The 26,920-nt window shown below is 35.4% G+C and overlaps 1 protein-coding gene across 13 annotated transcripts in view; it reads right to left on the bottom strand.

Annotated features, from left to right (window-relative positions):
* LOC126859014 (disks large 1 tumor suppressor protein) overlaps positions 1-26,920 on the bottom strand; it is a 236,832-nt gene that overhangs the window by 64,994 nt on the left and 144,918 nt on the right. For 12 of the 13 annotated variants that reach the window (XM_050609873.1, XM_050609875.1, XM_050609874.1 and 9 more), the window contains 3 exons: positions 24,813-24,848; positions 4,086-4,361; positions 963-1,175 (listed from right to left, as the gene is read on the bottom strand). In XM_050609873.1, coding sequence (XP_050465830.1) covers positions 963-1,175; positions 4,086-4,361; positions 24,813-24,848 — 525 coding nt within the window. The remainder of the gene's footprint in view (positions 1-962; positions 1,176-4,085; positions 4,362-24,812; positions 24,849-26,920) is intronic. The other variant, XM_050609876.1, reaches the window with a different exon arrangement.

Raw genomic sequence — 26,920 nt, 5'->3', positions numbered from 1 at the left:
TTTATATGCGCGTATTTTCCAATGGCAAATATAAATTTTTTACGCTTTCGGAGCAAAAACAGCTTTTATTTTTGTTTTGAACTGTATTTCGAAGTAAAAGATTCTTGATAGAATCATCAAACTTTATTGAAGCAATCAAAGTTATCTTAATACTTTTTCGATATTTTTGGCGACCCCTTAGAATAAAGCATCATGCCATAGCCCCATTTCTTCTTGTTATTATAAAATTCTTAAAGATTATAAGGGTGAGATTTTTTAAGAGCAAGTTGGGATTTGATTAAACTCTCGACATAAAAATTTTCTAAATAGTAATATAATATACTTTCTCATGGTTTATATTTTATTCAAATAATATAATAAATATTATATATAAACAAATATTACTGCCTCAACGTATTATTGATTCTCATTCTTTGGACAGCAATCTAAAAAGTTATATATATATATATATATATATATATATATATATATATATATATGTATGTAATGCGCGCGACACGTGCGTCATTATAAAGTAATCCGCCTTATCTTCAGAACCGAGTGATGTTATCGCGGGAAAGGAACTCGATCAATTACTCATGATATTTGGAAAGCAGCGCAATCTATTTACTCATATCTCTCTACATTTATCTTTTTAGTAGAAAGAGAAAGAGAGAGAAAAAAGAATGTCACATACATGAAAGGGTGGTCCTGCAGTCGCTTTTTTAAAATGAAAAATGGTCACGACTTTATTTTTCTACAAACGCATGTGTTGTTCTTCAACTGCGAAAAACGAACAAAACATAAACGAGCTTACAACATTTCAATCTATTTATCTTGAAACGAGGCATGTTTGTGCTGCACGATTCAACGTATCGTGTATTTTGCAATGCATAATTTGAACCGAACAAAATATAATACCTATATTGATATTCCGACAAAACGCAAATTTTCGCAGCAAATTATTTGATAGATTTACTCACCAGAGCGTTCCTGACGGCCACCAATTTGTCACCGACAACGAGACGACCGTCTACCTGAGCAGCACCACCGTCCATGATTTTGGTTACGTAAATCCCATTGTCGCCCGGTATATGCTGATTGCCGATACCGCCGGCAATGCTGAAGCCGAGGCCCTTGTTACCCTTGATAAGCTCGATCTCCATTAGCTGAGTGTGTCTCCGTCGACGTACATACTGAAAATCGATGCGCCAACATAACATTAATTAAGCACGGCCTCGCCGATGAAAAGGAGAAAATTTTGCAAAGTTTAATGTTTTTAGACTTAAACACAATACTCGTTTCGTTTGAGAAATGTTTAAAAAAAAAGCTCCACGCGCTCTTTCATTCCCGGTGTAACAATGAATTCACGTAATTAAATGCCCGCTCGATAGCTGATCGGAGATGTATACCTATTCGAACTACTCTCGTTTACCTGGTGAGATTTATAAAGTGGATTTGTTCCCGTTCGACGCAATTCTCCTTAAAGGCCCGTTTATATCCCCGTTTAAGATGGTTCAGTACGTTAATTAAACTTTGCACGGGGAAAGCACTGCTAAATGAGATTACCGATTGATACATTTTATTATGATACAAACGATTAAAATATTTATTAGGATTGAAATACAAGAAAAATATTTCTTCATTACGTTTATAATCTGATTTTATAATATATAAAACAATATATTATAAATATATAAAACGATTACATTATAAATATAAAAATAATTTAATTTAACAGATTATATTATACGTAGAGTAAATTAAGCGTTCATTATTTTATGTAGTTACAATCTCTATAATAATTTTCCGATACATATATCCACTGTAAATATTGAAAAACTATTTAAAATTGGATACAATAATTTACATGAAATTAAATTTCACTGTAAATTACTCATAAACCCAGAATGTACAAAATCAGATTTATTTTCGACGACCATATTATTGCATTAAAGATGCGTTTACGTGCAATGAGGAGTAGCTGCAAAGCGGATTTTATACCTAAAATAATAATATTTAGAATATTCTAGCCGTAAAATGCTTTTATGCTTTTCTCATAGTTTTCAGATTGGAAGAATTAAATAGCACGCGGAAAATCCTCGGGTGCCTCTGATATCTCTGGCGTTCGTTGAAAAAGTCATTATTCTCGAGAAATATTTTATTAGCATCAATATTATTTCACTTGAATTTTTCGAAAATAAAAATAAAATTTCACAGATTTTAGAAAAATTTTTGATTAAAATTTTTATAAAACAAGAACACGCTCGATATCTTAGATTTTTATGCCAAACTCTCATCAACTCTTTTTTTTTTTTTCCTCGAAAAGGAAGCTACAGCAGTACAATTCACCTGGGGAATTTTCTTTTTCATCGAAGGGTGACATTAACGTATATCCGAGAGGCGCGTAACGAACGATCCCATCGAAACTTTTCCTCATCCCTCGGCGACTTTGCCAGGCTACAGGAATCTCGAAAGGCCCGGGTGAGTGATCGTCGCTTCGGGACTTTTCTCAAGCGTAAGCCGAAGATATTCGATGCGTTTTTATGACAAATATGGAATTGGGAAAAGGCCGTCAATCCCGCGGAACTTTCTGCGACTCGAAATGTCGCCGTGAAATTGATGATATCGGTAAAAAAAAATTGTAGGCACTTTGACGAGAAAGCGGAACGAAAAAAGTTCGGGATAAACAAAATTGCGAAAAAGCACACAAAGATAATACAAGCAAAATTATATGAATGATATTATAACATAAAAACGATAAATATATATATAAAGTATCGCAAATATTTCTTTACATATGATAAATGATACAATCTTATTAAATAAGCAGCAATAATACACTGATAACACGTCCGCTCTTAATGTACGGTTAATTTAGCACTTGGTTATTAACTATCGGCAGATAATTCAGAAATTGAATATGCATACGCAAGGCGAGTTTAACAGCAGAAAGCACGTGCATTACAACATTTGCAATTCAATTATTCCCAACACATTCGTCGCACAATTAAATCTGCGCACTTGAGATGCGCATACGATATGATATGCGATCGTAGTAATAATGTGCCGTCGTTCTAACGCCTGTGCAATTCAATTAAATTCGGATTTGACATTTGCATATGGCTAATGCGTTAAGTTAACGTTAATCTTTAGAAAATTGCATTTGTTTCTTTCAATGTTGTAACCTACGTATTATACTCGTTAATAGATATAATATATCGTTAATTAAAAATATCGAGACTGTGCTTTATTTTTTAATAGATACATAATGTGTGTGTGTGTGGGAGAATCACAAAGATGTTTGTATATCTTAAATTATCGCAATTTTAAACAATTTATATATATATATATATATATATAAACACATTTAAAAGAAACATTTTTTTAGAAGAAATATATTTTTTTAGAAAAAAATGTTTTTTATAGAAGATATTTATATATGTGTTTTTTTTATACACATGCACATTGATATAAACATGTAGAGGAAAGATATCAAGGTACTTGCAAATTACTTGTAAATTTCTTAACTCTATTTCTCAGCTTTCTATTTCTCAATTAAGTAAAGCACTTTATCAGAGTTGATAAAAACTTGATTCGCGTAATTAGTTTATCCATCAAAAGTTCATATTTTATGCATCAGTTGCTCATTTATATGCCACATTGAGAGTTCTTGAAGTTCAAAAGTTTTTTGCTATGTGATTTCTTTTGACGAAAAAGTAATTAAATAATATTTAAATAACTACTTATAAAAAGTGAAACAAGATTTTTTTCATATTACATTATTCTATATGTTTGTAATCAATTTCATTCCTATCTTTATTTTTTTTTAACACTTTCACTATGTTTCCATAAATTTCTTTCAGCGATTTTATATCGATTTTAGAATTTTTATTTGGTACTTTTAGTTAGAAGAGCTAAAACCCAAAAACAAAATAGTGTATGTTAATTTTTTTTCTTACTGTAATAGAAGCTTTCAATTGATATATATCATCGATTAAGTGCTTGCAAGTGTACTCGCCGATGGGACGAACGATGCAAGCATGCAACAATGCGAGTACATGCGTTCGTATTATGCGTAATGGGATTGTGAGGGTGAAGCTTACCAGTTTGACGGTGTTGCCGGCCCGCTTGAGCGCATCTACGGCGGCCGCATGCGGTACGTCGACGACAGACACGTCGTTCACCTGCAGTATCGTGTCGTTGACACGCAGGCGGCCATCCGCGGACGCGGCGCCGCCCGGTATGAGCTTAGTGATGTAAATTGCAGTGTCGTTGCCGTAATGCGGATTGTCGGTGCCGCCGGCGATACTGAAACCTAGACCCGCCCCTCCCCGCTCCAAAACGATCTCCTCGTACTCCCAGTCATCATCGCCATTCACCTGAAATCATAAACGCGTGCGCATTGCGTTATTTTCATTCCTCGCATCTTTAAAAAGTGTAAGCTTTATAAAAATCCGCATCGTGTTCGAAAAAAACTGTTTATTAATTTTTAAATCGTTAACAAAGTTAAAATTTTAACAAAAAATTGTTAAATTGTCAATATTGTCAAAGTGACAAAAAAATCTTATTAAATCTCATAAAAAGAAAATTTTCTCTTCTGGCGAGAATATAGGTTGCACAACAGTCTACTCTAGCGCCAAGTGGGAGATCCTAATTGCGTGGGGAACTTAAGCCTCTACCTTAGGGAGAGGTTAAAGCGGTTAATTGATTTTGAGCCTCACATGAGAATAGATTAGGTTGTGCAGCATCCCGATCGATGTTGGTTAGTTACGCGGAGACAAAGAGGATCGTTTAAGTCTTCATCAGTTATAGATCGAAACACTATTCCATATATATATTTCGCCAAGCGATACACATTATTTGCATTGCGCGATATACAGAATGCTAAATGATAAAGAGTACGTTTGCAGTGCACTCTCTTCGAAGAAAATTGAAATAATCTTTTAATGATCTGCTCATCTGAAATGAACTTAAACAGAATATCGCAAGATTGATATTTTCGAATTATTCATTCATTAATTTCATGTAAATTTTATCTCGTTACAAGTCGATGTTTATAAATCGATACACGTGAAAAATTCTGAGAGGCATGGTGTTTGGATGGCGAAGAAACTCGTTATCGGTCGAGTGTTCTAAAAGACCTCGTCGTCTAATTAACTTTGGGCAGTGTCGGTGCGAAATATTATATTAATATTCCGTAACGATGGGATAATTAAAAAAAGTCGGTCACGCGTATCAGTAGCGGCGACTTCTTCGCTTTTAAATTGCACGTCAAAGTACATGAAAAATAAATCAAATTAAATTAAAATTAAATTAAATTAAATTAAAAAAAATACATCATTAAAAATAAAAAAAGGAAAAAAAGGATTCGGAAAAATTCTCCATATACAGTAATTTCTTATGAACGTGAGTAAAGAATCTAAATAATTGTTTACAATAAATAAGAACGCGAAATATATTGTCATACGAACACGCGAGCAAGAAGCGAATTAATTAAATCTGTAGAAACGGAATGGAAAACTTGTGTACGATTAACACGATTTCCAGAGGATTATACATCTAATGAAGTAACATGGATTTCCTGCAGGAGAACAAACAGTAAAGGTCCTTCACGCGCGCGATCGCGCAATGTAATTATCCACAATCCTCCGGAACGTGCAAAACCATTTTAATCGGATCGGAAGCCAAGTAAGCCGTAGGATAATATGCCAGGCGAACACGTTCTCGTCCTGCAACCTATTGCGCATCTCTAAATGTGTCAGCGTGTTGAGATCTGTTTACATTTGATACAATCGAGCAATATGATTCAACGAAGTGCCTTTGGATATGCAACACAGATTACAATACATCAAAATGTATATATATATCTACGTTAGAGGCCATCGCCATTGTTGATATCAATATTGATGTGTCATATTGATATCAATATTTATCTCTAATTAAAAAAAGCGCGCATTTAATTAATTTCTTGATATCAATAATAAATCAGATTTACATCGCTGTCATCGTAAAAGATTTATCAGAAAAATCGCAAGATAATCCTAAAAAATGAGAGATACAGCAATCGATTCTTCTTAAAACCATCGATATCGAAAATTCTTTCTCAACTCGCCGGATGTAACGTAGAGGTTAAAGACCTCACAGAAAATGCACGAAAGCGATCATCATCACAATTATGCGTCTAGCCGCGTACGTGCCATTCCGATCGCGCGTTCATTGTTGGCGCAAACGGATCCGATACGGAAGGCGAAAGGATCCGTGCGGCATTCTCTCTCTCTCTCTCTCTCACACACACACACGCACGCACATATCGGAATGCATCCAGAGATGCATTCCGATGCGTCTGCACTGGTCGCGCGTGCAGATTTGACGCACGCAATGCGATTGCCCGATGCATATTGCGGGAATTAATCGCTCCAGAATTATGCTATTCTGTTAAGCTCCCCTATTCTTCTTCCCCTCTCCGTCCTACCTACGATGGATCGTTGCAACGATGAGCCGTGCACAAGCACAAGCGAGACGATGATCGTCGATGTGCGAGAGTGCCGCCCGTCAACGTCGCGCCGCGGCAATTATGTCCGCGCGAGAATTAGCCGGCGATTAGTAACACGATTATGCAATCGTGCTAATTAATTGTGCGACGAAGAGATTTGCGATTTCGCATACACCGCACGCACTAGTTTATCCGATTTGTTTGACGGCTTGGTTATTGGCGTCGATAAATTGGTCTGCGCGTTTCACGCCGATGCATTTCATGCAGTGGCGGATATCCGAGTAATGATTCGGATGCGTTTCAAAATATATTATTGACGCTGTGATTTCTTTTCGATATAAAAACTTATATACTTTCTTTGGAAATCAGAACTTGTTTGTGTTGTAAAAATTTATTGTTTTCAAATATTCGTAAAATTTCATTCAAATTACACAATTTTACATTAATACAACAAATATTATGTATATGTATATATTTCACTTTCTTCTAAAATATATACACATATTGTAAAGCCTATTTTTTAATCACACTCGCCTCTTCCTCGAGTATTTTTAGTCGCAACGTCGAAAGTAGCAATAACGATAAGCATATGTTCCGAAACTGTCAAAGGATTTACAATCGTCATAAATTAAGCTGTAAGAGAGTTGTAAAAGAAAAGTGATGGCGAATATTCAATCAAATGCATCGTAATCCTTAATTACCATTTTCTGAATCCGGTTGATCATACCAGCAATCGTTATCCGAATCAAGTGGACATCCTCAACGCACTCCTAACACATGTTTTAGCATTCGTGTGAAAATTAACAGCATCAATGTATTCGCGCGTTGCGTACTTCCGCTCCGTTAGATCCGATTATACGCGGCGATAAGTGGCGCTCCGATTCGAATAATTTCAATAGCAAGCAGGTGTTCGCTGGCAACGTTTGGCAGGTGATTTATTACAGATGACAGGACAGATTTATACGTTTTACATAATACGCGCCAAACATCATCGCGTCTGTGCGCTTTTCATTGGCAAGGTCCACGATTTTTTTTTGTCTCTCACCACGAGGATACGGAATTGCATAAATCCACGTTGCGTTTTGTGCGTATATATTATCGAACGGTGACAATCAACAACGAAGACACCAATATCGCATGTGACATCTTTTTATCGTGGATAAATTCAACACGTATACACTTCAATCGTGAATTTTGCTTAACGCTATTCTCCTTGGATATCTGTCACGTGATAAAAACATTCGTATCTTTTTACGACTTGAAAATTGATTCTAAAAATGAGAATAATAATTACATTCGCGAGAAAAAGATTTTAATCATTGTCAATACTGTTGTTTCACAAAATAGAGACACCGACGACACAAACAACACTCGCGCACTCACAACTCGATTTTTTTTATCGAAGGGAGAGTTATCGCGTCGCCGAGCGAGCGTTTTAATTTTTCGCCACTGTGAGAATGATACGGCCGCAAGAGAAAACGCAAAACTACCCCGTGGCTACCAACGCACGACGGCCAAGAAGAAGTAACGTTATCCGACTCTCGGCTCTCGCACGGCAGAGCGTTACTTGCCCGCGTGTACTGTCGCGCTAGTCATCGCTATTATAATATCGGGCGGGGCGCGCGTTTACCGCCAGCTATTTCCGACACGCCGTAAAAATAAACGCGGCACGCGTCCTGATCGCGCGGCGTGGCATGGCATGGCATGACATGGCAGAGCGTGGCGTGGCGTGGCGCGGATACGGCTGCCTAAATTAATCGGCCAATCGGGATATAGCAAAATTTGATCGACGGATCGTTCCATCGCGCGCGTCGTACATTGACCCCGCTCGTATTAATTTTACGTCACGCATCCCCCTATAATTAAAACAGGTCACCGTGCGAGATTTCGATGATGGGAAAACCGACTGCAACTTACGAAATCTGATGTTCGAAATAAATCTTGCCGCATGAACTTGCCGCACACTTGTCACTTTTATACATAAAATGTTATTTTTAACTCTCGCTATGACGCGATCGCGCGAAGGGCTACGTACACGTGGCTTCAGATATTTGGCTCGATTATACCGTGAAACATCGTCATGGCGCGGCGGCCCGTGTTTCGAATTAACATCGCGCCGTGTCAGAACCGGGCCTATATTCGTCGGCCTTTGTTGGTACGTGAGTCGGTTCCAACCGCGGGGTAAAGATAGCCGCGTTTCGTAGCAAATAGAGCGAATTTTAGGCTACGTCGACCTTGAGGTTAATCGCTGCGCCGTCCATTGTCCGTCTTGTTGAACGAAAGTTTTAAGCAAAAAAAAGCAGATTTTCCTCTATAAATAAAGTTTGAAGATTTAAAATGTATATTCATCCAGATCGAAAAACTGACATGCCGCGCGAGCTATCCTATCATTTTATCTTATAGAGAGAGCAAGACTTAATGAAAATGAGAATTTATCTTGGATAGAGAAATAAATGCAAATGACGCCGCAATAAAATCATGCGCGATGAAACGAGGATGATTTTACGAATTTAATCTTCGGAAGTTTATACGCGGAATGTCAAATCGATAATTCAATGCGCAACCGCGGATTTAACAGCGAATTAAATTACTATCGTCGGTTGAATCCAACTTTCCTCTCTCGCTTTGTCCCGTCATTCAAATAAATAACGGATTTTCCAAAATGCTAACAGAACTAATGTAGTCAAGAAAGAGTTTGTTGGATTAAGAGCTAGCTGATGTATGAAGGTTCATTGTGTGTGTGTGTTGTGTCAGAAATTTACATTTCTTAAACGATAAAAAAGAAAAACAAAGATATGAAGAAATTTTAATTGAATGACAGAATAGAACAGAATTAGATAAAGAGAAAAAGAGAGAGCGAGAGAGAAGGGGCAAAAAAAGGCAAGATTCCTCGATAATAACTTTAATTTGTAAAAAGAATTTTCAAACTAACAATATTTTTAAATATTTCTTTTAAATATTTTAATATAGATTTTAATACTACGCATAAGGGCTTCAAAAAAATCTAGCAAAAAAATAATTAACAAAAATTGTACAATAATATAATAGTTTGGTGAATAATTTTACTAAATGCGATAAATAACGAATAGAAAAAAAGCAGTCATTGATATTATATTTATATAAATTATAAATTAAATTAAAACAATATTTAAATTTATTATAATTATTTCTATATTTTTTATGCATATAAAATTTTTTATTTATAATCAGATATGAAAGCAGCGCGAATGTAATACGGGAAGAGAATTTAATACTTCCTCTTTTTTTCTGGTAAACATCCATGGCGAGTACTACTTGCGTATACAATACGCCAAGGTAATGTAAGTAAGGTGCGTGGCTAAAAGGCGAGAATCGGGGCATGTTAAGAGGAATTACTACCGGAGGTAACCCGAGCCCTACGAGAGTTTTTTTGTCCGGAAAATCGCGACAAAAAGCACGCCCAGCTCTTGAATTCCGGAGAAACATACGGAGTTTTTCATGAAAAAATATCGTCAAGTGAGAAATTATGTCAAACATACATATCTCAAATTGATTGCAACTTGTATGCAATTTGTGATAGGTCTAAACGTTATAAAATTTTATATCGCGCTGAAAAAAAAAATATATATTAAAATTTGTTGTATAATATATTACGTACGTTATGTTCCGTCATATGCGCAATTATTTTGTCATAAGACGTTTAATGCTAAAGCGATCGCGCCAACGATATCGCCATATCTAGCGCGAGTAATCCATCAACGTATATATATTCCAAAAGATATTCCTGAATAATCCAAATCTGGCGACAGCCAATCACGTAAGTAGACTGTACTAAAACTAGCAACTGCGGCGGCCAGCCGGTTAAATTCTCGCGAACGACTTAACGGTTTGTCGCCGAATGAAAGTTCGACGAGCTCTGCCACGAATTAAACGACGATGCGGCGGTTCAAGGTGAGAGAGCTCCGAGTGTGTATCCGAGTGCGGTACAACTCGAAACTACGGTTACCGTGGCCGTACATTAGGAAAATTGGAGCTTCTCCAAGCAGCCTGGCGCTGATCAGATCGACGCTGGGGGTTTATATGTACGTAGCGTGTTTCTCGCGCGACTTGCTCGAAAACTTATGTCGCCGCGACTGGCGCGAACCACGGCGACTAATTGCCACTCTGTCGGCAAGAAAAAGCGCCTCGATTGTCTCGCGTACGTAGGGCGTCGCGGTGTCTGTCCAGGCCGGCGATTATTTCGTCCAATTATGAAACGAGCCAGACCATGAAAGTGTCGTTCTCGACGTTCACGCTCTACAGTTATGGTGGAATATTTGGAACTGCGGCCATTCGCCCCGGATGTGCACGACGATCTCACTCTCTCGCGCAATCTCCGGTTTAATTTCGCAAAAAATTATACGGCTTTTCGCGAAACTGGGCCAGCTGCCGGGAAAAGTCGTAAGTTGAAAATGCGCGGAAAAAGCCACGCCACCTGGCATCTCATTAACGTTACCCAAAGCTTACATTTTTTTAAACTAAATAATAAATAATTACTTCTCTCATATCCTTTCTAGTTTATAACGTAAGTAAATTATATGTTTTATTATGTAAAAAGCTACGCGAATTATACGTTTTTGAATATGTGATGTCATCAGCATTTTCGCGTAAAAGTATAATAAAAAATTATCTGTCAAAAATATTTATAAAGATAAAAAATATTGTGAGGAGAGACAAATGGCACAAAAATTCACGTGAAAATTTTGTCACTTGAGGAAACAAAATGATGATTTTGCAATGCAATATAAAAGTATTAATATTCGATGTTATAAAGCACGTTGTTGCGGATTAACAGATTCGCGAGATCACGTTTTCTTGACAACAGTCGTGGAAAAAAAAAAAAAAACAAAGCCGCGATTAAACGCCTCAATCTAGCGTGTGCTTTCATTGCCGATGGAATTAAATTTTGTTTAATCGCGGTCGCTTAGTTGCTTTTTGCATACTCGTTCCTGGTTTCCACGCGCAGTAATCGCGTGGAAATTTGCGCGTCTGACAAACTCTTTGCGATCGTGACTTCGCACATTCTAGCACGTTCAATGTGTCTTAAAGTTCAATAGCACGAGTAAAGTATGCCCTCTCTCTCATACTTTCCGCAATAAATATTTCCATTTTGACAAGTACAATATACGATGTAAATAGAAAATTTATGTATGATAAATATAAATAGTTATAAAAAAATGTTTTAATAAATATTATATAAAATTTCCACACAACAATAATAATAATTAAATAATTAAATTAGACTCTTATTTCTTTCAAACGTTATATTTTCTTAATAAAAGGAAATAATTAATTGTAAAATTAGTCTACACAATATTTGTCAAGCTATAGAGGTTATCATATTTAAATGCAAACCAAAACAGTATTTGAATTAATATTCTCGATATGTCTTCTTTTCTCTTATTTTGGATTATCAAAAAACCTGCTTTAATATTCTGTCCGTCTTTTAAGTTTAATTTAGATGCTGCCCTCACACAGTCGTGTTTCTTAATTTATCTATGAATAAATTAATCTCGTTATGTCCTATCTAATCTTGATTTACGGTCTTACTGGGAAATTTCGTGTTTAAATTTAAACTAATCAAAGTGAGCCAATATTCATCTCTATTAGCTGCCTCACACACAAGTTTCAGTTTTGCATCCTGATTAAAAAAAAAAAAAAATAATATAGACGAATAAATAATATTGGCTCGCATGAAAATGTGGAATATATTCATACATGAAATTGTTACAATAAAAAAAACTGTTGTTAAATCATATTACATTTTCGAGAACAGTAACGTCAGCATTTGTGCGCAAAGTTGTAACAATCCGTAATTTGACAAACAGAATACAGATACGATTATGATATATTACTAATTTATCTGACATACATATATCCTATCGAATCTTTCGCAATGTTAAAAACATGTGTATTATGTAAAACAGCATTTTTAAAAATATTAAAAACCATTAAAAACCAAGAGTTAATTGTCTGTATATCAATTTCGCTCCATCGGCGAATTATTTCTATTCGGTGAGGGAGCAACATCCCGTTGTGATAGTGCATTCGCATTAAACACGCCACAGCATTTTGGCTCTCTGCAGGTGCGGGTTTAATTCATAAAGCTTGCACACTCCGGGATTTAACGACGGCAATCCGCCATTTCCCCATACTCGGGTTCGATGTTACTCCGAGCGTAAACTCGCGATACCCGAAACGCGTATAAAACACAGTATAGTATATATGAATGCGGGATCTACGAACGCATGCATTTATACTGATATCTCTATGTGAACGATCGTGTGACTTGAAAATAGGAACACTTTGACAGCTAACATCCTCGAAAAAATATTAAGTTGCATCTTTCTATACATGTTCGTCTCAAATATATCAAATCAATTTAATAACAAAAATTATTAGATCTCAAATTTACAATAAATTATTGATAATAAATGCATTTATATTTAAGAAATAAATTGTTCTAAGATTCCGTAAATTTTAATAAGTTTTTGTTTGAGAAGTGGTTTCTCACCACAAAACATGGTCAAAATATATTATATATGTCATATATTAAATAAATAAGATAAAAGAGTTAAATATTTAATAATTATAAAAACAACAAGACAAACGACGTAATCAACTTAAGAAAGTGCGCCAGAATAACTTACCTACTCTCCAGAAATTGATCTCGTACAAATTTATCGGCTGACATTAAAAGTCACGGGGCGCAAAATTAATTTCATACGCCGCTTAGAATGTGATTAATGAGCTCATATTAACGATCCAATCTTTGAGAGCGGCGGATCCGCAAAGTTTGCCCGAGTATATAGGAAAATTTGTGCGGCTGCAGCGTATATTGCAGTTGAGAGTTAATTGATTGTTTCAATGCATACTTAACGCGTAAAGAGCAACAATCGGCGGAAGCAACAATATTCACGAGCAAGATCTTCTTATGCAAATATCTTCTCTGACAAACAATTAACGTCTATTTATTTGGTTTGTAAATAGAAATCTATCATTATTCAATATTTTTAAAAGTGCAATTTTTTTCTTCAACGCACATACAATTGTTTAATTTAATTCTCTCTTACAAAATCCCTAAATTTTCAACTTAATCCTAGCTAATTTATTCAAGCAATTTAATCGCAACCCGCTGCGATGAGATTGCCGCGGGACTCAATGCTCCTGCGCGTTTTTCTCGGTGGAGAAATCTAGAGGACGATATATACGTTCGCCGTTTTTCCTGGCGCCTCTCTGCCGGGCCAGAAAAATATGCAGCGAAAGTGGAAAAGATCGGACAAACGGCAACGCGTTAAGCTTTCTTTACATACGAAGAAAGGCCGTAATAATGATATAAATATTCATTTACGGTGCTTTCGCCTGAGAAAATCCCGCGGACAAACATTAGAGAAATAAACACAAGCAAATTATACTCTCTTGACAATATCCTAGAGTCGGTTCCGGTATCTTTTATGTAACAAATAAAATTGCAAATATTAGTAATGTCATCGTGATATCTTTAGACTACTTTATTGAATCAGCATATATGTTAGTTAAAATTATAATTTTATAATCATTATTATATCTCCGCATTTTTTAAAAATTTTCTTTAATAAAATATCGATCGTTTAAAAAAAGATGTAGCTTCTGTGTAAAATATACATATAAGAAGAAAAAAGTATTCTTCTATACAAGAAATGCATATCGAGAAATTTCCTGGCAAATTAAATTCGCTCCAAAGGCGACAATGCAAATCGTTCTCCGCGCGCTTATCATTAATCTTGTATTAAATACTCCAAAAGACCCTCCGGCATTTATATGAAATTAACATCAGACGTAATAAAATTTTAAATAAAAAAAAATTGTCAAGATTTAACCATTGATAATCACATAAAATATAATAATTTACGAAAAATTGTAACTATGCTCTAAATTTATATTGATATTAATTCTTTTAGCTAAGAGACCGTAAACTTTTAAAGATTAAACTGATTTTTTACTTGTATTAACGATCTCATAAAAAGTATACAAATATATTTAAAAAAACAATAAATACTATTTGTTATCCATACGTATACATATATACCATCGTCCTGCAAGTATCTGTACATATAAATTTTAAAAAATAAGTAAAAAGTATTACGGCCAACTAAAAAAATTCCGACCATCTTTCAAAACGAAATAAAAATTACTGTCACCGCATAAACCCTGAAGATGTTTCTGTGGGAACATAAAGGATCGCGACTGACACTTACGACGAACCATTCACAACCGCGATAATTCTAATTCATTGTATATCGTAAAAAAGAAAAATATTTTCTAGAATAAAACTACAATAAAATTTTTTTCTAATAAATCGCAAGATGAAAGATATTACGCGTTAAGTAAAAGCAACAATGGTATTGTTGTAAAACAAAATTCAAGTCAAAGATGTTAAAATAATCCAAAATAAAATTCTAAACCATTATACTTTTCATCTCGATGTCTTGAAGTACGAAAATCATATCGCACAATTACAAATTTTTATACATATTTATATATTTCTTAGATAGAAAATTGATTATTATTTAAAAAAAAAAACGTCAAAAGTAAAGTAATCGATTTTCTATTTACAAATTCTTGATTCTTCATTCGTAATATGATAATTTAACTTTTATATTAGATATTAATAATATATTTGAATTCGATTAAAGCAAGATGGCATATCAACAACGATAAAATTTTCTTTTAAGAAACAAAAGAGAATAGAGGAAAAGAGAAAGAGAAATCGAGAATGCTTAATACAAAGCACGAAAGGCCGTAAATTTATTCCAATCCTGTATTTCCCGTATCAGCAAGCTAAAGGTTCCGAGTTTGCAGGCGAATCGGCAGCGAAGAAGCTACCCTTATCCTAGTCACGTCCGACTGCTTTTCTTTTCCCATTCTTTTCTGACTACCGGCAATGTCTAGTGTTTTTCCACGATGCGGAAGGGATTGTCAAACGTTGCTTTCCCTCGTAAAAATCCATTCTTCCGAACAGGACATCTTTATCGGATTACGCAGAGAAATCGAGTGATTGCAGCGCGATAATATCACTGAGCTGGAGAACATCGAAGCCACGAATATCTCATATGAAACGACACGTTGTTCGAATTTTCCATGTAAAGTCGTAAACTGGAGTTTAGTCGTAAGATTTCAGAATCGTGCGATCGCCTCTGTCTTTACACAAGAATGCCCATTCGATCGAGGTGCAAAATGCGAACGTCTCTATTCTTCTTATCGCACGATTTATCCGACGAATAATCGAATCCATTATATCTCTTGCCTATATAATATCAATGATTTTTATAGTTCTCTTGCCTATGTTTCCTCCCATAATTTTTTCACTCGTGATATATAGATTTCTTTCATTGTGGCAGCCCTCTCTCGATTTGTACAACTTATGGTTCGATCGAATGAATTATAAAAATCCACCAAATTCCTTTTATTATTTCGCGTTTGGGGGATTCAATTTTTGCTCCTTAGGCTCGCGAGCTCTCAGTCGTTGCACACAAAGTGAAAATGTCGCATAAATATAGATCAGCGTTCACACATTTTCCTCTATATTCTATTCTCTTTGAGAATAAAGGACCGTTTATCGGCGCGTGGAAACGCGCCGGATCAAGCTTCAGTTTTCACGGCGATAATCGATATTGTGCGAATTTCTAATTACTTCCTTGTGCCCCTCATAATTTTTGATTCCTGTCGCAAAGAAGGAACCGTCGCGTACATTGCAAGTTTTAGCAACGGCAAACTTTGAACCGCGTCGCATAGTTGCATGCACCCCCTCAGGATCGTGATGCTCGTAAGGTAACGGAGCGGACAATTTCTTGGGGAACACTTTGACGAGTTAATCCGCGGAATGCCCAAGAACGTCCTCGTAGCGCAATAAACTCCCACTATGAGAATTTATCGAGACGGCGAGAGTATGAATCCCCTCTCTTCGCGCACGCTAACCCTTATGCTTTCAAGAATTTCCGCGAAGATTAAGACACTTTAGAGCGTCGTTACTTCTAGATAGTCTACGGGTAACAAAGATATTCCTGTGTAAAGGCTGACGTGTCTGAATTTAATTATCGTCGTATAAACTTTAATTGTATCATTTCTCCCTCTCGCTCTCTCTCTCAACCTGTATGAAATCAAAAGCAAAATAATATGTGTTATATATGTCAATAGATTATATACTAATTCCGTTTGTCTCTCTTTTCATCCACTATGACACTTAATCGTTGAGTTTATAATAAAATTCATATAATCTGTATAATATAAAAATTGATCGTATATTATATAGATTATATAAATTAAAAAATATTGAAAAATAACACACATATATAACATATATATTCAGAGTAATCAGATGAAAAATGGAAACGTTTAAAAATATAAAATCCTTCAACATTTTGAAACATTCTAAAAACATTGTAGAATTAAAACGCTTGATATAGATTAAAACAATTTCAGAGTAATTGTATGTATTGTATCGATGTGGATGCGATAATAAATTGAAAACAAACGCGTAAATCGAGAATCAAAATATCAATTTCCATTTGTCCAAGGATAAGTGACGAATCATTTATTCCATCGTTGGTATTATTTCTCATTGGTTGAAACGTACGTTGCTATAATCATCAAGACTCGATGGCTCGTGGCTCGAGCAGGAATAAAAGCTTTTCTGTTTAGCGAAAGACGAGCGAGATAAACTAAGCAATTTCGAGAGGTCCTCTCTCCATAACTCTCTAGTTTAGTTTTGATTAATAATTCTGGTGCGTGTGGAATTACAGTATCGTGTTTTACGGTTTACGTAAATGGAATGTGAGCCGATCCGACCATCGAGGCGATCGACCCAGACGCATCTTCCGATTCACAAACGCCGGCGAAACTCATTCTACCACGGCACATACCCATTTATCGGTTTACGTGAGGGAAGTTTATGACTTTATTCCGCGCGCTTGCCATCCCAAAATCCACGATGCATCCTAAATGCACGCCGACGCGACTCCCTATCTACCTTTTACCACCGCGATGCGGTTTTGTGTCAGCGAAACATCGGCAGCGAAACAGCGTCATTTTAGTGAATGGGTTTGCGTCAAGACACGCATTGTGTAAATAGATCGAACCCGTATAAAGATTAAATATATATCCAAATCTTGCGGCATAGGCGTTTGAGATAAATTGAATGTTTATATAATTATTTAATTTTGAAAAATGTTGAATTTATTATAATATGCCTGACCAAGTACTGTACGCCGCGCATTATTATATATCAACTTTAAACAATGTAATATTTATTAAAAAGGGACAAGCTTTGGTTTTTGGGAAAATAATTTATTTTAATAATAAATTTTTGGATTGAATAAAAAAACTGAAATTGTGGCCCATTTTAACGGACCGGGAAGTAATAAATAGACAATAAACGCGTACAAAAAATTGTCATTATTCATAAAACAATAAAATGCATATAAATGAATATAAATATTGTGTTAAAATGCGTGAATTTGCGCAGTTTTAATAGTATTCGAACCGGAATAATAATTGTTGAAATAACATTTAGAGTTTGTCTCGATTTCACCTCGATTCGTTGAAACACAGTAGTTTCTTACGCCAAAACGCGAAGCCAAGCAAAATACAGAGTCGCGGAGTTTACTTTTCGTTCAAATTACTCGGCGGGGCTTTACGCGCGCGCCGAACAAGTTTCGCGAAGATAAACTTACGGAAATTGTCCGGTAGCTTTAAAAAGTCAGGACAAACGAGAGCTGTCAGAGACAACGAGTAGTCGACCTACATAAATACACTACTGAGGTTTTAAATTTCATCGCGACACTCATAGTCTCCGTCTCTCAATCGTTTTCGCTTCTCTAATGTTAACTTACCATTAAATAAAGGTTTCTACCGCTAAATAAAGGGCGTGAATTATAAATAATTCATTTTCTTCTGCCACTGTAATACGCTATTAAAATAATGACTCGTTATATCGTTATATCATCATTAAAAAAAGAATATACAATAACGTCATTCTTCGCCAATATGTTCGACAATGCTTAAATTATCTCGTTATAATTGACGTGACCTGTAAATTAGCAATTAGATGTATGCAACACATTTCGGACGACAAACACTGCGCCTTGCGCGGATCCGTATTGCCTTGATAATTGGTTTATCGTACGCTTATTTTGCCGAGGAAAAATCGATCCCGCTTGTAGAACCTCTCGTCGTCTTTATCCGCTTGGTAATTCCGATGCAGATGAGAGAGCCGGAATACATTATGATAATATTCTCCAATTTTCAGATGCGGGCAAACCTGGTCTCTGGTAGAAACCAACATCCGGACGCGTCATTCCTGCTTCATAAATCAATTCATAAACTTAGAGACCCTATATCGATCACGGAACGGGGAAACGTTTTATAAAAGTGGATTATCCACATTCGCCAAAGCATTAATTATTCTCCCGTGGTGAAGATATTCGTCGAGGCTACTTAATATTTACGATGTCTTAAAGCTCTCGTGCAATATCTATAATAAGAATCATTTTCGCTACGTCTTATACATTGAGTATGTTTTATCATTCTTAATAAAAAACTTTTAACAATTATTTTATTTTAGAAATGATTTACTCAAGTATATTCTGTTTTAATACATTTTTATTAACTGCAAAAATTTTTACTAAAGAATATTATTTATATCATTATTCGAATTAGATACGTACGATTAAGGCACAGAAACATGGGGCTTTTTAACGATGTTCGCGATTGCAGTGCAAATCTACGTTTGCAGTTTGCTTGGATATAACGGACCGCCCGAGCGATTATAGAATTTGCAAATTAAAGTTTATGCACCTGTGGAGAACACGTATCTGCATGTGCAATCTACAGAGTGTCCTATGGGTGTCCTAATTCCAGAGTAAACATCTCCGATCGAACGCACCAGGGACATACGTTTTCACTTAATCAGTTATTTTGATATTTACTAACACGATCGAGGGAAAATCCGAGCGGATAATGTTTCCTCTCCGTACAAGGACACAAAAATGCTCAATGCTGATTTTTATGGTGTCTCTTCTCGTCCTATATTATCCGCTACATCTCTGTAATTGTAAGTAAAACTTTCTCGGATAATTTTTGCATAATTTGCCGAGCGGAAAACTCTAACGAATATATAATTCAGTTAATTGTGAGGAGAGTGAATACGATAAAGAATTAATATTGAAATATTTTTCGCAACATCTGCATTTGCGATCAAAGTTTTAATCGTAATGATAATAAAAATTAGAATTATAATAAAAATTAAATCTATAAAAATATGTCGTAATGTAAAGTAACAAGAGAGGTAGTTCCACGTACAAAGTTAATGATACTTTTCGTATTAATAGAACCACGCGCTCTGCAATTTATCTCAGTATTTCTCGCATACAATAAATGCTATACACATTTATATGAATATGAGTCCCTCGAGTACGGTATAGCATTCCAACGGAAAAATGTAATTATTCCTAATATCTATGCGTGCCACCATTAATATAAATTCCACGCCTCGTGCGAACCGCAACAAACTATCCTCCGTGAAATAAAGATAAATGATTGTCAGCACGCAATATACCCTGCGTATCGGAAAAATTATTAAAAGCTAAAGAAACACATTGCGTTTGTGTTCCATTAATTTAACAACGTCCCCTGCAAAATGCAAAATTAAATAGAAAGAGAGCAAACAAGAAAAAAAAGTTTTTTTAAAGAATAAAAAGAATAAATAAATAAAAAAAGGCAATATTCAAAAGAATGGGATATTAAAGTATAAAAGAATTATTAGATTGTTGGATTAAAGAGATTTTTTTTGAAGTTTTAAATTCATATTTAAAAAGTGTAGATTATACGTATTGATTATGTATAAAATTACGAGAATCGCATAGTAAGTTCATAAGCACATTTATTTATTGAAAATATTGCTCCAAGATGGTTTTGAAATAAATTTTTTTTCAACTTAAAATCAATTTTTAGGCGCTCGACAAAAATGTTTGAGCATTAATAAACAGAAATTGTCTAATGATTAAAAAGCGAATTAACAAAGAATTGAGTTATTAGACGTGTGAAACTGGCACGAAGGGTAACACTGGTGGTGATCTCCTCGGAACGGAAGGGCCAGTCGTGATACGTCACTAACGACTAATGTCGGCAATTTGCGTCGACGTCAGGGGACGCACCGAGAGAGCGAAACACGTCATTCGATGTGATTTATATGACGTATCCCGTTATAATACCGGCAGCCTATAATGCAACGCTATAGGACCGGAAGCGCAGCAAGTGCCAAGAGGAGGTACACCACGTGATAATCAGCATGAGCTACTGGCCGATGATCCTTAATGGATCGTATCAGAAGGAAATACGATATCGATTATTCCGACGGATATGATAGATAATACAGAATATATAATATAATTGAATCTTAAAATAAAGGATGCATTTCGTGGTAATAAAAATTATCACAGTAAGAAAAAGAAAGCGAAAGGCGAGAGTTTCTTTTTTTTATAATTTAAAATTGGGAATCCTAAATAAAAAATGCCTAAAAAAAGAATGACTTATCTCAATATCATTGTTTAAACTGATGACAAAAATTACACAATTTGAAGAAATTTCGTAAACTTTATAACTCCACGGAATATTTTATGTACTGCTGAGACGTTTTAGCGTTATTTTAGTTAAGTGGAAATCTAATCAAGGCAGACATAAACATAATGACGCAATATTGAGATGAGAAAAGGTGGTGTATTAAAGAAAGGCGGAATGAAGATCCTGATGGGATTTCGACGCGGCTCGGGTAACGCGAAATAGGGTGTTTTCCCATGGGAATGTGTTTGTGCAGTTCAAATCCCGAATTTTAGATGGCGATCGAAATTCTGACTTTGCCTCGCGGAAAATGGATCTTGAAATGACTCATGCGAATAAGCCCGGGAATTCTCATTATCAGAAACGAAATTATGTTACTGTCAGCGAATAATAAGTATCCTCCTACAGGATATTCTATAATGATATTTCTATGGGGAAAAGTGTGAAATTCATTGAAAGCAATCGATAATTTAATATACTTAATTGGAAATTTAACGGGGAATCGCTTTAAGAATATGCAAAAAAAGAGATTAATAAATTCAACAAATTGAATCGCAAGTTTCAAATGCGACGTATCATATTAAACGCGTACGAGCATTGTTTATGCAAGCAGATTTTCCTCTCGTATACATTTATATCTATATCTACGTACAGTACTAATCCAAAAGAAATGAATACCGGAACCGATATTCGCCGCGTATTGATGAATGCTCGTGGGATCTGGCCAGCCATGCGGGAATTCGCTCCACGCCATGAATCTCTCTCTATTCACGGGGCAGTAATTTTAGCGCGAGATTTTTCCGTGCGGTGAGGAAAGGCAAACATCTCTCCAGGAATCCACGACGGAAATATGATTCCCGCGCAGACGCGATGTAAAAAACGACTTGGCTTCATTTCGCCGGATCATGCGGCACCAGATTCGCCTGATTTACTGCCAAGGCCAAGGGGAGGAACAGCGCGCGGTGAGATCGCGGCGACAGGAAGAAGAGAGACTCGAAGACAGTGAAAGGAAGGAGAGAAGGACAGAGAGGTGGTGTGATGAGACAAGAAGTGGGAAACGAAGCGGGAAATGAAGCGGCGAACAAAAAGAGAGAAAAGGATAATCGAAGGCAGACGGCGACTTCCGGAAGATTACACGAGCCGGAGGCTGCAGTTTACTCCATTTGGCAAGCTCGATATTCATCGGCCGACTCACCCCTTCGCTGCTCCGTCATCCCCTTCGCCGACCGTCGACGAATGAAATACGCCCTTGCCTGAATTTCAAACGGCGCTGCAAATCGAATCAGGCTCGCTATGAATCTTCCGACGAGGGCGAAGAAGAGAAGGAGTAGGAGAGAACGAAACCGGTGAAGTTTTGAGAAGGAGGCGATGGTGTGTTTGCACATTCGAGAGACAAGGGTGATTTAAAAGGATGGCGACCAACGGGGACTAATCAACTCCGTTGAATGAATAATGTCTTGAGATAACAGCGCTTTGGGTATCGCAGTTTCGCGGACCCTCGATTCAAATCCGTCTGAATGTTTAAAGCAAGATTATTTCAATAAAAATTTGTAAATGAAAGATGTAATCGTGTGCACACATGAGCATAAACATGAGCGTTAAAATTCGTAATATGTAAATATATAACTTTCTCGATGCTAATTTTAATTCATCGAATAATGCAGCAATCAATATATCGACACATGCACGGATTTTCATTTACTTAATACAATATAATAATTAAATGCAACGTGATAGTTAATTAGCATGATGTGCAGATTTACGACAGATAGTGAATATTTTGCATTATGTACACGCATATCAAAAGAGATAAACTTGTATGTGAATATATGTGTAAAGGCAGCGTGTATTGCCGTGCGACTAGAGTTTAACTTTCATGTTGCGGGATAATTATTTTAAGCTCTTCCCTATTGAAATTTAGCATCCATTTCGAGCGACACGCTCGAAATATCATGCAAATTAACATCACTGTCATTGTAATCCATGTGGAATTGTATATTGCCCGATTTCATCATATTTCTCTTCGCTCGCGACAAATCAAAAACTCAAATCAAATTCTCTCTCTTTCTATGCAATTAAAAAAATTACAATTAAAATTAGAATAAAAAAAAGTTGAAATTATAAAAAAATTATTTTGACTGTATAAATTTATAAAAAAATAAATATTAATTCTTAATAAAATATACAGAATTTTTCTACATAGGTTAATGAAAAATTAAATTTTAAGAAACTAGTCTCCCAAGTTTTTTTATATAACTCTTTTTCTGAAAATACGCAAAAAAGAATTCAAAAATAGCAAACATGCAAACAATACAATCACACATACATATAAATGACAAATGTAATTTTTTCAAATGTGTGAAGCTAAATTTACACAGGTTTCGAAAAATCAATTAAACCGGTTATCTCGTCCATTAAGAGATATAAAGAGATTTTATAAATTTTGCATAAAATCTTTACGAGCATGTTACCTAGATATATTATTATTTAAAATTAGACAAATTAGATAAATTAAAGTTCTGGTAAGCCTTCTCGAGAAGCGATTAGATTAGTTTCGCGGCAAATTGAACGTGACCGCTCGACAAAACGGAAGCGAACGAGCGTAAAAGGAAGTCGCGCGCACGAGGGAGATGACACAATTTCCTACATACATTACGAATCGATTTTTGGAAGCTTCCGTGACCCGAACACTTCCGGATCTGCTGCCTATACCGATAGGGATTCGTATATCTACTTAAAATATCCGCGGATAATAATCGCCAAAGTTAACCGATGAAACAGTGATTAAGGAACGACATGTCGAGAAGGAAATTGTTGCACGTAGACTAGAACGTACCGGGAAGGGGAAATCGTTAACGCTAATGACTCAGGGGCAAATAATTATCCATTGCGTCTTCTTACGCGTGTAATTTACGAGGAGCATGGTAAAGCGATATGAAACTGCAATTACATCACGATAAACTTCAAAGTACGCGCCGAGATCGTCGCGTTATCTTATGAATCGTTTGTAATCTCATATCTCGATTTAGTCAGCTGCCATTACAATTTGATTTCTAAACCTTCATTCTGTCGCGCTTGTTAGTGAAACTTTTGTCTCGTAACAAACTATATGTGCTATCTGTACTGTAATACAAATTGAATCAATTGCATTATTAAGAATACACTTGTATTGTGTTATTAATTGTGAAAAGAATAGACATCATAATATTGTGTCGACGTTATTATACATTACATATTTTAAATTTTATATCAATCAACGACGCACACACATAGCAACTGAGCAATTTATAGAAATGCAAATAAATGTATAACGCAAGAATTATTAATTGTGTCATCTGTGTAATTAATAAAACAAATGCCTTTCGATTATTGCAAACATTATCGTTCGCGTTCAAGTGACATGTAAATTCACTCAAAATTCGTACCGAGAGAAAAATGTATGCAACCACTTTAAAAAAAACTTAAATGGCCAAGAGTTAATATTACATCAAATTTGTCAAAAGTTTTCATAATATAATACAATAGACGATGTCTTTGGCAAGTTAATTTTTACTGGTATGTAAGTTGGTGTTAGTTTGACATACTTTATCAGCCAAGTGAAACGTGCGAGTTAAAGGGGACACAAACTACGCGCAAGTGACGATTGCAATTCTTCTCTCGGTCCCAACCACTCGCTAACGATCTCCTTGTCTCTGTTATTTTTTGCTAACAACTTTCTACTTACGTGTCTCGTGTCGGCCGCGAGAAGAGGAGTGTGTGCCTGCAACAACCGAGCGTCCAGGAAATTAGAAGAGAAGTTGCGTGATTTTTTATTAAGGAGCTTCATGCTTCCGGCAAGATCATCCCGCGCATCTTTTGCACATTAGATTCCAAAAAATGACTAAAATATCACGGCATAAAGTTTCATCAGCAATATCGTTTACGCAAAAATTACACGGGCTTTACATTAAAGATTCATTTACATTCAGAAATGTATTCCTTGATGAATTTCAATAGATGCACAATAAATTATAATTGTGAAATTATTTTATCTGGAAGCTTACAAAATTTTTGCGAATAAAATTTTGTGGATATGAGTGAATCGTTATTATTTACTACGGTTCTTTTGCTTTAACTGGATTAAAGTTTAATGGCTTTGATATCAAATTATTGTTTTTAAATTCATTTTGCTATACATGTATGCAAATTCTTTGCAAAACGATGTACATTATGCGCGAAATATATATCCGTTGAAACTAATCTATTTATATTTTAATTACTACGTGTACTAATGAACAAATTAATTTTTTCTTTTACAAAGAACGAGCAAGATATGCCAAAAATCGTAATTGTGTAATCTCGCCGGGGTGATAAGAAATTTTTAGCTAGCTTTTTGAAAGTTAGAAGTGCAGCTCAGGAATCTTGGAAGAAGGTCGCTTCTAGCGAGTTGTGCTTGCATGCCGTACAACATACATTTGCATTCGAGACGGAAATTACTCATGCAAACTTAAATAAAAAAATATAAAGGGTTTTTCGTCGGAGGGGAGTCGACAATGTTTTTGTTGACTCGGCTAAACGTTTAAATTGGTTGGATTCAAATAGTTCCTCCGTGATGCACATTCAGTCCTTTTGCATAACGCGCGCTTATTAAACGCGGAGAGCTCATTAAAAGCGCAACTTGGCAACCGCGTGTGCACGAAATTTTCCGCTTCGCATAATTATCATAGTCACGATAACTGAACTGTCGCACTGCAATGTAACGACAAACTTCATCGTCGCGTCGTCGTTATTCTAATAACATCGCAAAATGATAGATATTAAAATATGCATGCGACATATTAATGACAGATAGTTTAATATATGTTCGATGTAACATCCGATCGAATGTTAAAAATATCACAATCGATATTGCAATTTCAAATTTCTATCGTCCCTTCATCTGTTTGATATTTCTAGATAAATATTTGCTTGATGTATTATAACGCTAGCAAAAACAAGGAAAAGGAAAAAAAAAAAACAAGGAAGAAAAAAACTTGTTTGAAGAAGGAAACTGAGTATGTTGTTTTCATTCGATTAAACCCAAGAAGCAAAATGTATATTCATTTTTCCAACAAGTTCTTAACGACTGGACGAGATTTCCTGATAATTTTCAAGGTTCTTGAAATAAGCGAATATCTAACCAATGCTGTAAATCTGACAGGAAAAAACAATATGCCAATAAAAACACTTAATAGGAAAAAAAAATTATGCTATTCAATTAATATACAGCCAAAGTGTAATTTGCAATTATAAATTTAAATTAGATATTTGTAATTTTCTAATGTTATGTCGTCAAAATTAAAATGCATTACGGTATGTACTGCGTAATATGTATGGCGATATTACATCTGATAATTATATAAGGAAATCGATAAAATATCATTAAAAACTGGAAATAAGTCTGTTCATAAACTGGGCTATTATATTCAACGTTGTAAATTAATTAATTAATTAATTCCAATTGCGTTGGATTTAAATTTTTGTTAAACCACATAGTTACTAGGAGCACAATTTTAGAAATTTCCTTTACAGGAATTATATTCACCGAGAGAATCGTAAGCAAAAGTAATGGCAAAAGTAATGACGTTATCATTACACTACTAGATAGTTACCAAGGACACATTGTGGAATAATTATATTTATACTTTCCTAGATTACGTAATCCATTAATTTACTATGTGGATTGCAAGCATCTCGAGAAAAAAAAATCAATTATTAATCGACAGATTAAATTATTAGTCGAAAAAAACAGATTATTCATCGACATGGTCATTACCTCAATGATGCGCTATCTTTACCGATATATTCTTATCA

Source organism: Cataglyphis hispanica, chromosome 2 (assembly GCF_021464435.1).
Source record: "Cataglyphis hispanica isolate Lineage 1 chromosome 2, ULB_Chis1_1.0, whole genome shotgun sequence".
NCBI classification, from domain to species: domain Eukaryota; kingdom Metazoa; phylum Arthropoda; class Insecta; order Hymenoptera; family Formicidae; genus Cataglyphis; species Cataglyphis hispanica.
The sequence above is the reverse complement of the archived record's forward strand: the minus strand, read 5'-3'. Positions and strand labels throughout refer to the sequence as shown.